General features: G+C 40.7%; 1 protein-coding gene across 1 annotated transcript in view; it reads right to left on the bottom strand.

Annotated features, from left to right (window-relative positions):
- The window catches only part of LOC100084333 (pseudouridine 5'-phosphatase), a 101529-nt gene that overhangs the window by 19470 nt on the left and 69298 nt on the right, over positions 1-12761 (bottom strand). The window contains exon 3 of the mRNA XM_029079788.2: positions 10711-10940. Coding sequence (XP_028935621.1) covers positions 10711-10940 — 230 coding nt within the window. The remainder of the gene's footprint in view (positions 1-10710; positions 10941-12761) is intronic.

Below are 12761 nucleotides of genomic sequence, written 5' to 3' on the forward strand. Positions count from 1 at the left end.
CAACAAGAATTCAGGTGAGTCAAAAACAAATAACTGTGCATGACAGAGCACATGTGACTTCCTTAATCACTTCTTAACAGTCAGTTTACTGGAGGGGAAAAATTTCCATTTGAACGATAGCCAGTTGAAACTTCTGTTTCTACTTCCACAATGGATCTCTTCTAAAAGTGAATGTCAAATGATCAGTCAAGTGGTATTTGTTAGGGGCTATTCGTCAAGCACTGTGCTACACGCTGGCTTAGTTACAAAACAATGAGATCAGACACAGTCCCTGTGCGACATGTTGCTCGCAAATGTAGCTTAAACCCATTTTACAGAAGAAATTGAGGCATAGAGATTGTGACTTCATTTTGGTTCACCTAACATGCTACTTAGCTTTTGGTCAGGTTCAGGTATGGAAACATGTCACATGAGTATATGTATACATACATATATGTGTACATGCCTACATGGGGTAACTTTTTGCTATAATGTTTTTAGCAGAGTGATCTTCAGTGAGCAGTAAGAGCTCCATGCTAAAACGTCTACCATTAGATTCCACCTCAGGTTACCGTTTCAAACACTCAGGGAGAACAATTTCTACTCTAAAAATCAAGCTATTATGCAAACACACCACTGTGGCCTTCCTTTCGAGATTTTGCTGGAAATGTAATACCACTATTAGATTCCATTGCTTTACAGGGAGCAAAACGAATGAATAAAAGAAGACCATAGCATTTGAAATAAATTAATCATGTTTAAAGTGGATTAGATATGATTTCATTTTAAAATACAATCTGAAATGATGCTTTGTTAAGTATTCGACGCAGAGTTCTCTTATGACACAGGTATCGGGACAACTGTGTTAGAGTAGCCATCGATTTGATGTTGTATTAATGGGTTACGGCCTCTAAGGTTCGAAGAGAGCACCGGGACTGACGCTTTCCGATAAAAATTTCTATATTAATGTTACGCCTATCATTAAGAGAATGTTCTACACCTTGCCATTCATTGATATTCACCCATATCAAGTACTATACAGTGGCAAAAAAAAGAAACACAAAAACTCGTGGCATCCAAGCTACCTGAATTATTCCAAGCTTCTAAAAACTTCTTGGAATGTCACGACAGCCATTTTAGAACAAGAAACTTTCAATGCCTCCACTGATATGAGGTGGGTTTCTCTAAAGGATACCTTGCATACAGACTTTAAGCCAGGAGTAAACATCAGGTACTATCTGATGTGATGGAGATCAAAAAGACACTTGAAACCAAACAGCAATAGATCAACATCCTAAGCCTGACAATGACAATGCCTTTTGAAGTCTTTGTCACGGAATAAATGAGCAAGCTAAGAAGCTCGCATTATCAGTGTTGGAATACCAAGGGGGAAGACATTCAAGGCTAGTCACAAAGAAACGCAAATGAATAATAATAATGATAGCAATAATAATCGTAGTATTTAGTGCTTACTGTGTGCCAAGCACTATACTAAGCAATGGGATAGATAAAAGAGAATCAGGTCCCACATGGGGCTCATAGGCTAAATAGCAGGGAGAACAGATAGTGAACTTCCAGATGAGGGAAGTGAGGCACAGAGAAATTAAGCAACATGCTTAAGTCACATAGCCAGTACGTGGTGGAGCTGGGATTAGAATCCAATGCCTCTGACTTCCAGGCCCATGCTCTTTCCATTAGGCCACGCAAACTCCAATACTACTGACATCACCACATCCATCCTTGGCAGACACCACAAGCAACTACACAACGGTTTGCTCCTACCCCACATTAACTTGCACCAACTTGTAGATCGTGGTATACCAGAACAAACTTGTGTTTTGGGACAGATGTGCATCTGTCAGATTATCTCCAAATTGTGTAATGTATACGTGCATTATAGGAGAGATGACTGTACTTATTTTAAGGCCCCATACTGGAGCTTAATTAGCTTTAAGTGGTAAAGTGACCATATCCAGAGTTTTAAGGCTGAGGAAAAATAAAAGTGTACAGGGTTACTTCTTGATTCCTTACCGCCATGCTGGTTCACAGCATGTACACTGTAAAGACCTTGTGGCAGGGATTGTGGCTGTCCACTCTAATGTATTTGCCCAGTGCTTGGTCCCTCAGGTACCTCACCTGTAAATTGGGGATTAAGATCGTGACTCCTATGTGGGATATGGATTGTGTCCAACCTGATCACCTTGTATCTACCCCAGTGCTTATTACAGTGCCTGGCATATAGTTGGTGCTTAACAAATAGCATAAAAACAAACACCCCCAGTCCTTCAAAAAAAACCTCCAAAACTTGAATACTTTATGGTTTGTTACCCCTGGGTAACATAATTCTATTTTTTATGGCCTTGATGAAGTGCTGTGTTCCAGGCCCTGTTGAAAGCACTGGGGTAGATACAAGCTAATCACACTGCCCATGTCCTACATGGGGCTCCCAGTCTTCATCCCCATTTTACAGATGAGGTGACTGAGGCACAGAGAAGTTAAGACGTTAAGCCCACGTCACAAAGCAGAGAGGTAGTGGAGCGGGATTTTGAACCCAGTCGTCTGACTTCCAGGTCCATGTTCTATCTGCTATACCACACTGCTTCTCTAATTCTATTTCCAATCTGGATTTGTATTCAAACATTTTGCCCCAATTTTAATTCACAATATTCTAGCCCCTTAAAGCTCTCTGTTAAATAACAGGGTTTCCCAGAAAACATAAGCAAGTCAGGAATGCAATGTTTTCCTCACTGCCTCTCAACCACATATTTCTCTTCTGTTCCAACAAGTGGATAATTTATAACAACAGAATACAACAATGTTGTTTAACTCCAGAATTATCATCTCATGCTCTCAAACCTGTTGCCTCTGGCTAATCATCTTCAAAAAGGTAACTAAACTTCAGATCAAGGTTCAACACTGATTATTGGTCAGTCCTGATTATCTGTTTATCATCATCAAATTACTTTAAGAGGTGCTTTAGGTGAATGTAGTGGTCATTAATCTCAGAAATGGCTCAATGAAAGGAAAGTTCAGTGCTCCTTACTTTATAAGTAAATCAATAATAACCTCTGAGGTGTAGAGTTTCACCGTGATTAGAAACACAGGTCTTCTGATTCCTTCTATAATGACCTGTCGGTCACCTGGCTGTATATGTATGATTTCCAGTTACCTTCCCCAAAACCCTATAAGTGCATTATTTCTCAGTCATATACTTTGAGGAATATTATTTCATATCTTCATCATTCAGATGACTAGGAATCACTTATGAAATGTTCATTCCATAAAAAAATGGGTGCTCCCTCCTTATTCTTGAAATGATTATATACAAAGCTAGGGGGTAGATGGCAAATAAAATGACTTTATTATAACTTTTAAGAGGAAATTGCCAATTATTATATTAGCAAGAAAGGTCACACAGAGGAAAAACAGCTGCATAGAGCATCCAGTGTACATTCATAAAGGAGCTGGATGAAAGAAGTCAATCAGTCAGTTGTATTTATTGAGGGCTTACTGTTTCCCGAACACTGTCCTAAGAGTTTGTATTGTATTCAACAGAGTTGGCAGACATGTTCCCTGCCCACAAGGAGGTCACAGTCTAGAGGGAATTAATTGAGAAACATCAGGGGTTATTGGGGTAGGAGTTGTATATCTGTTGCCTAGTGGGTCAGCTCAGTTGGGGGCCTTTATGAGATTATATGTGGGGTCTCTTTGACTGTGATGGATCAAACTATTAGGAGAGAGAGAGACCAAAATCATTCAAACAGGGAATTTCTGAGATTAAATTTTGCTGAAAAGCAGTATTTAATAGCATCAGTCAGTCAATGGTATTTGAGTGCTTGCCGTTTGCAAACCACTGTCCTAGGTATCATAATTTCCAATAATGACAAGTATAACACTTCTTTTAATTCTCCCACAATCTCGGCTTGGTGGAATGAACATGCGCCTAGGAGTCAAGAGACAGACTTGGATTCAAATCCAGGCTCTGCCACTTGCCTGCTATGTCACCTTGGGCAGTCACTTAACTTCTCTGTGCCTCAGTTTCCTCATCTGTAAAATGGGGATTAAAAAGTTGTTCTCCCTGCCCCTTGGACAATGAATCCCCACAGATGATCTGAATGGACTGAATCCATCCCAGCACTTAGCATTATTATTATTAGTAGTAGAAGCACCAGACACCTGGTGACCATTTTCTGCATTATTATACTCTGCATTCTTCATTCATTCATTCAATCATATTTTTTGAGCACTTACTGTGTGCAGAGCACTGTACTAAGCGCTTGCGAGAGCACAGTACAACAATAAACAGGCACATTACCTGCCCATAAAGAGCTTCCAGTCTGGAGCCAGAGTGGGGTGTGGGGATAGACATTAACGTAAATAAATTATAGATATGTACATAAGTGCTGTGGGGCTGGGATGGGGAGATGAATGAAGAGAGCTAGTTAGGGTAATAATAATAATAATAATAATAATAATGTTGGTATTTGTTAAGCACTTACTATGTGCCAAGCACTGTTCTAAGCACTGGGGTAGACATAGGGGAATCAGGTTGTCCCACGTGGGGCTCACAGTCTTAATGCCCATTTTACAGATGAGGGAACTGAGGCACAGAGAAGTTAAGTGACTTGCCCACAGTCACACAGCCGACAAGTGGCAGAGCTGGGATTCGAACTCATGAGCCCTGACTCCAAAGCCCATGCTCTTTCCACTGAGCCACGCTGCTCAGTAATGCAGAAGGAAGAGGGAGAAGAGGAAAGGAAGGCTTAGTCAGGGAAGGCCTTTCAGAGGAGATGTGCCTTCAATAAGTCTTTGAACGGGGAGAGAGTAATTGTCAGATTTGAGGAGGGCCAGGGGTAGAATACACTGTTGCTCTGCACTAATGCTGCACTGCACTGCACTGTTGCTGGAGAAGCAGCATGGCTCAGTGGAAAGAGCATGGGCTTTGGAGTCAGGGCTCATGAGTTTGAATCCCAGCTCTGCCACTTGTTGGCTGTGTGACTGTGGGCAAGTCACTTAACTTCTCTGTGCCTCAGTTCCCTCATCTGTAAAATGGGGATTAAGACTGTGAGCCCCACGTGGGACAACCTGATTCCCCTATGTCTACCCCAGCGCTTAGAACAGTGCTCGGCACATAGTAAGCGCTTAACAAATACCAACATTATTATTATTATCACTAATAAGGTTTTTTATCTGTTGCCCAGAAGGTCTAGCTTCCAGGGGATAAACTAAGGTACTGGAAGCACTGAGCTCATTATTTCTTCTGATGATACAACCATGTGGTAATGCATTCCTCTATTTCTCATTCGAAATCCAACTTCTCCTTTCACCCACACTCTTCAGATGCATTTCTTCACTGCTGGAGTGTGAAAAAAGAGCAAGGTAACATCCTTACCAGTAATCACTCAAAAAAGCGGGTTAGACATCTCAGGGAGAAGTGAAAAGGAGATGAATTCATTCACAAAGTAGATATGTTTGTACCTCAGTGTGCTTTGTAACATTCTAGAAACACTCAGGCATGATGTAAGGGAATATTTGAGAAAAATTCCACAGTTTCATTTTAAGAGTAGCAGGACTTGAGAAAAACACATTTAAGGCAATTTTCTGTTTGCCTTAGTAAATCTTACATTTAGATACTGTCACTATCATAAAGGTTTTAAGAGATTTTGCTATAAATTCAGCTGGCTGAAATCTCATATCAGTATTTACAGGATATAATGGACGACCTTATGAAGGTTAAAACTAGTGGAGAGTTTCGTTCTGGATAACGTTTATTTTATTAGTCTGTTTTACCCACTGGATTGTAAGCTCCCTGTGGGCAGAGATCATGTCCACCAGCTCTACTGTACTGTTTTTTCCCAAGAATTTAGTACAGTACTTTGAACATTGTAAGTACTCCATAAATACCACTATTGATTGATTTACACAAGCTCACTTCTTTCCTGTGATGTCTGTTTCATCAAAGCATTTAATAGGGGAAAATAACATTTTGACCAGTGGGATTTTAAATTCTTGTAGTCCCACTTTTCCAACAGCATCGACTCTAATGGAATTGGGGTTTAAAAATGTCAGGAAACAAAGGGATTGAAGAATATGAATCCTGGAAGGGGGGTGCTGGGTGTTAGAAGAAATATATATATATATATATATATATATATATATATATAATACCAGACCTACAAATGCCCAGTGCCATATGAGGATAAAGGCAGATGAACGGTGGTGGTGCCTGTGGTGTCTGCATTAAGCCTGGACTGTAAATCCCTTATGGGAGCTGTCGTATCTATTGACTATATCATACTCTTCCAAGAGCTTAGTACCATGCTGTGCACACAGTAGCTGTTTAATAAATACCACTTCTCTGTACCTCCGTTACCTCATCTGGAAAATTGGAATCGAGATGTGAGCCCCACATGGGACAGGCATTGTGTTCAACCCAGTTTGCTTGTGTCCAACCTAGCACAGACTACAGTTTCTGACGCAAAGTAAGCACTTAACAAATACCACAAGTATTATTATTATTCCCCCTCTAGATTGTAAGCTTGATAGGGGCAGGGAATGTATCTGTTTATAGTTGTATTGAACTCTCCCAAGTGCTTAGTACAGCACTCTGCACACAGTAATTGCTCAGTAAATATGACTGACTGACTAAAGAAGCAGCATGGCGTAGTGTATAGAGCTTGGGTCTGGGAGTCAGAAAGTCATTTGTTCTAATCCCAGCTCCTCCACTTGTCTGCTGTGTGACCTAGGGCAAGTCACTTTACTTCTCATGCCTCACTTAGCACATCTGTAAAATGGGGATTGAGATTGTGAGCGCCCCCTTCTAGACTATGAGCCCGTTGCTGGGTAGGGATTTTCTCTATTTGTTGCCAAATTGTAATTTCCAAGTGCTTAGTACAGTGTTCTGCACACAGTAAGCACTCAATAAATATGACAGAATGAATGAATGAATGACAGGAACTGTGTCCAACTCGGTTTGCTTGTATACAGCTCAGAGCTTAGTGCAGTCCCTGGCACATAGTAAGCGCTTAACAAATACCATCATTATTATTATTATTATTATTATTATTATTATTATTAAATGACATTGGTGCCACCCACTCCCCCATTGCCGGAGTCTTCTGGACTAAAGCTGAAACTAAAATCATATCCAAATTTCTGCTCTTGTTAAAGTTAAATCTAATTTTTATTTGAAATTTAAAAGACCCTCAAAAATGATCACCCAAATTAAAGTTTGTTTAACCCGTAACATCTGCTGCACCCTCACTGAGGGTATATTTTACTTTTCATATTAACAGAGATACCGCCCATGTATTTCTGCATAGAAAAAAAAAAGCCAGCTAAAAGGAAATGGAGTTGCCCGATATTATCTGTGCACAGCTTCCAAGTTATATTTCCAATTTCTTACTTTGCCCGCTTGAGTCATGCTCATTATTATTTTAAGATAAAGGGATACCTAGTAGGTTGCCTTTCAAACAGGAAAAAACACCCTTCATTCTTCAAACTCCTGTATGACAAAATGCTTTTAAACTTTGAAAAAAGCATCATTTTTCAATACCCAAATTCAAAGCTAATTTATAAATGGACCTGCAGTGCTTTAAGGGTCTTGATTTGTCAAGGTGTTCTAACTACGAAAATATGCTCTATTAGTCAATAATTGTCTTTCTCGCTTCAGTATTTGAACTTTCCCATTAAAATTTTAAAGGCCACTGCTGAATCACTTCCTAAGTGTGCCCCAAATTCTTTCTTATAAGATCACCTGCAAGTTCAGCACCAAACTCACCAAAGAAGAGGTAAAATATAGAAATCACCAAGGCCATGTATCTCAGGCCTTTACACCAGTGCAATTCTGTTGTAAATTTTCTTACTTTATACAGGACCACAGTTTTGCTAGGAGCTGGGATGATTATAGAGGATATTTTAAGTAGAAAGAGAGAATCACTAGAGCAGATGTTTGAAGGATTTAGCCCACACACCCAGCTGATAAAATAAAAATACTTAATATAATGAAATAATTCAACAATGGCTGTGTATGGCCTTTCCAGAGTCACTCGATCTCAGAGAGGGGAGATAAAGATAACAGAGAGGGGAGATAAAGATAATTCAGAAAGTAGTTTATAATAAAAGGGAGATGCTTCCTATTCACTACTTAACATGAATGATGGATATGATAATAAATGAATCTCCTAAACAGTTAGCAGATCAACTTCCCTAACCTGCTAATCTACATATCATATTTTTGGAATTTGGAGGTGTACAGATTTCTTATGCTTGCCCATGGAGAAGCAGCGTGGCTCAGTGGTAAGAGCATGGGCTTTGGAGTCAGAGGTCATGGGTTCGAATCCCAGATCAGCCACTTGTCAGCTGTGTGACTGTGGGCAAGTCACTTAACTTCTCTGTGCCTCAGTTACCTCATCTGTAAAATGGGGATTAAGACTGTGAGCCCCACGTGGGACAACCTGATTCCCCTGTGTCTACCCCAGCGCTTAGAACAGTGCTCTGCACATAGTAAGCGCTTAACAAATACCAACATTATTATTATTAGTGCTCAACTCATAGAAAGAAGATGGCTGCAAAGCAGAGTAGAAATTATTTATCCCCATCTTATCTAGAGCCCTCTATGTGGGACAGGGACTGTGTCCACCCCATTATCTTGTATCTACGCTTGCTCTTAGAACAGTGCCTGGCACATAGAAAGCACTTAACAAATACCATAATTACTATGAATTATTATTATCTAGCCCCTTAGTTTTGTGATAAATTTTCAGGAAAAATCAAGCCACAAAATAGGAACAGCCCTGAAATCATGATAATCCTTTGCTTTTACAATTGATGACAATTAACTGAAAGTAAAGCTCAACGTTATTAGGCATGTACAAACTTGAAAGGACTTTATCCATCTCAGTTTGTCAGGCATGTTTGTTACTAAACAGGAGGTGATGTAATAATAATGATGATGATGATGATGGTATTTAAGCGCTTTCTATGTGCCAAACACTGTTTTAAGTGCTGGGTAAATACAAGCTAATCAGGTTGTCCCATGTGGGGTTCACAATCTTAATCTCCATTGCCAGATGAGGTAACTGAGGTACAGAGAAGTTAAGTGACTTGCCCAAAGTCACACAGCTGCTAAGTGGCAGAGGCATGATTAAAACCCAAAACCTCTGACTCCCAAGCCCATGCTCTTTTCACTAAGCCACACTGCTTCTATGCCTGGAACACTAAAGAGCTAAATTACTTTCCAAATCAAGCAGCTTCTCATTTTTCACTATTATGTTACCAACATAGTTATGGCAAAGAAAACTGGAAGCTGAACACATGATCATCAAAAGACACTTGATCAAGGTCTCCTTCCCTAACAGCCTTGTAAATGAAACCACAGAATCGACATGGAGGAAAAAAAGCCAAGATCTTGTGTATCCTAGGGTATGGACCTGCATATGCCAACATGGTGGGTTTGATGGAGAAATCAGGAGCGTCTAGTCATGGCTTTCTGTGTGGTTTTGGGGGAAAGGTACTTGTTTCTTAGGAGAGTTCCTGAGGTGGTGATTGTTTGGGGAAAAATCTCCAAGATGCATTTTTCTCTCTCTCTCTCTTTAGCTCTCTTTCTAAAGAAAAATCCCACAGAAATCTGCAACCATTGCAACCATTCCACCCTGGCTGCTCCCTAGATGATGAATTGATCTGTATTCCAAGGAAAACAGAGACACAAAGTTTAGAGAGTCAGCTCTTTATGGGCAGGGAATATATCATTTCCTTAGTCTATATGTTTCAAGAGTCTAGTATAGAGTACCACACCAATAGGGGCTCAATAAATGCAACCACTACTGTTTCTTATTTCTTGCTTGAACCTAATGGCAACTAAGACACACTTTCTTCGATTCTATTTATCTTGATGATGTTGTCTTGTTTTTGTTTTGCAAAGAGAAGCAGCGTGGCTCAGTGGAAAGAGCACGGGCTTTGGAGTCAGAGGTCATGGGTTCAAATCCCAGCACCACCACTTGTCAGCTGTGTGACTTTGGGCAAGTCACTTCACTTCTCAGTGCCTCAGTTCCCTCATCTGTAAAATGGGGATTAAGACTGTGAGCCCCACGTGGGACAACCTGATTCCCCTGTGTCTACCCCAGCACTTAGAACAGTGCTCTGCACATAGTAAGCGCTTAACAAATACCAGCATTATTATTCTGTTTTGCTTTGCTGTCTGTCTCCCTCGTTTAGACCGTGAGCCTGTCACTGGGCACTGATTGTCTCTAATTGTTGCCGAATTGTACATTCCAAGTGCTTAGTACAGTGCTCTGCACATAGTAAGCCCTCAATAAATGATATTGAATGAATGAATGAATTTCTTCAGATGCCCTAACACTGACTTATAGATGTCTTAATTGAACTGCCAAAGTAATTGACACTGTTTTATGGGATGCAAGAAGCCCAGTACTTATCAACACGGAGAAAGCATAACCTAAATCTCTGCAAAGGGCATTCAGTTGTGATTTTAGCTCTCATCGATTGAGGTGTCTCTTGCTCTATTTCCTCCTCAGCTGTTTCTCGTGCTAGAATTTCAGGATCTGGGGTCTGTTCAAAAATCTATTAAAGCTAAAAAGAGGGAGCGATAGTGAATATCTTTTATTGGTTTATCTATCCCATTAGGTTTATTCTTTTTATCCAAGCCCGCGTTCTTTTAGCTACTAAACATTCATCATTTGGATGGCTTTTCAAGTGAATGATTTGGCCTACCTTTTCTGGAAGCGGAGGGGGGTTGAATCTCCTCGCACACACCTGAAACACATCAGGATGAGGTTTGCCATTCTTGACTTCCGGATCGTCTCCCAACACGATGTGGTGGAAAAGGCTAAAGAACTCCTTGTGCCTGCTCGACTTCATTTCAAATGTCACCCGAGCTGAGCTGGTGGCCACAGCCATGGGGATCTGATGGCTGTGCAGATGGCGGATCAATTTCTCCACACCTTGGAGGGAGAAAAACAACATGAGGAGAGGACAGGAGAGAACCGGCCTGTATTACGACTCTTCTCCGGGGCGGAACTTGTGAGCCTGGAATACGTCCGATGCTTCAGTGAGTCTTCTACAGAGTTATCTGATCTCAGATTGATTGGGGGAGGGTTATACACTTTGAAACGTCCAACTCAAACCAAAAATTGAAAAAGCAATCCAATGTTCATCTGGAGCCTTCCCCAAGGTAATAGAAGATGATTTTACTCAAAAAGAAAGGTTACTTTCCTTCAGTATATGAGGCACTAACGAGAGAAAAGAACAGAGGGATATGGGCTTGGGATTTTGATGTGTCCTTAAGCATGCAGCAATACCAAGGGAAGAAAAATGATCACAGTAGTTACATTAAAGGGCACGCTTATCAGCCTCTGCTTTCATACAAGAGGGAATAAGCAAGGGCTGTCATATGGTGGCTTTTCTACTCTGAGTGAACAGTTTGTCCAAAAAGGTAGTTTCAATCTCCTGACAGAACCACCTGGAAATGAGGCCAGTGTATATAGCATGGTACAGGGGGAAGGATTGAGGGGTGTATGTGGGTACATTGAAATAATTCCCTGAAATGGAAATGAGCTGAACTCTGAGACAAAGGGAAGCTTTGAAAATGGCTCAGTAAATCAATCAGTTAATTGATTTTTTCCAAAGTTTTCCCTACATCCAAAAGGATTCCATCAATCAATCAATCAGTGGTATTTATTGAAGGTGGGTGCAGAACACTGTAGTAATAATTAGAGTATGGGTAAGTGCTTACTCTGTGCCAGCCACTATACTAAGCACTGGGGTAGACAGAAGCAAATCGGGTTGGACACAGTTGGTATCCCATGTGGGGCTCACATTCTCAATCGCCATTTTGCGGGTGAGGTAACTGAGGCCCAGTGAAGTGACTTGTCCAAAGTCACACAGCAGACCAGTGGCAGAGCTGTAATTAGAACCTATGACCTTCTGACTCCCTGGCCCATGCACTATCCACTATGCTGTGCTGCTTCTGAACTAAGTGCTTGGGAGAGTACAATATAATAGAATAATTTTTCACGGCAGCCCATGCTAACAATCCTCCAGGTTCTTGTTCAGTTGTCTCACAACTTGCTCTTTGTCATCTGTCATAATTCCAAATGCCCTGTTGTCAATTGATGTAATAAACCTTTCAGTCCTTGCAAATACAGCCCTTTTATCTCAGTAATTCTAGCCAAGCTGATCTGAGTGGGTGTCTGTGTAACTGTTTATATTTCGAGATTCATTCACTCAATAGTATTTATTGAGCGCTTACTATGTGCAGAGCACTGTACTAAGCACTTGGAATGTACAATTCGGCAACAGATAGAGACAATCCATGCCCAGTGACGTGCTTATAGTCTAATTCAAATAAGCCACTAATCCTGTGGGATCCCTCTCCATAGCCCAGAAATTGTGAAAAGTTTCAATGACCAATTCCTGAAAGTTACAGTCTGCTGATGTGAAATCTAGGGGTAACAGCCCCTTTGACAACCCCTTTATCATTCAAGAAGCGTAACATGGTATCCCCTTTTCACCCCATCCTTGCTTCCTTTATTAATCGCCCCTCCAAGCCTCCTTGCCCTCAAAGAGCTTATAATCAGTATATCTCATGATCGGGTTTCTGGTGTGTCTGTGTCTGTTTCAAACACCTGGTCATAAAAATCTATAATGGTTTGGCTTTTTTCAAACAATTTAACACTCTTTCTGTTGTATGGTTTAAATGTTATTCTTCTCACAATGTGAATAAATCCTCCTCATCAGTCAGTCACTGGTATTTATGGAGCACT

This window comes from Ornithorhynchus anatinus, chromosome 15 (genome assembly GCF_004115215.2).
Source record: "Ornithorhynchus anatinus isolate Pmale09 chromosome 15, mOrnAna1.pri.v4, whole genome shotgun sequence".
Classification (NCBI taxonomy): domain Eukaryota; kingdom Metazoa; phylum Chordata; class Mammalia; order Monotremata; family Ornithorhynchidae; genus Ornithorhynchus; species Ornithorhynchus anatinus.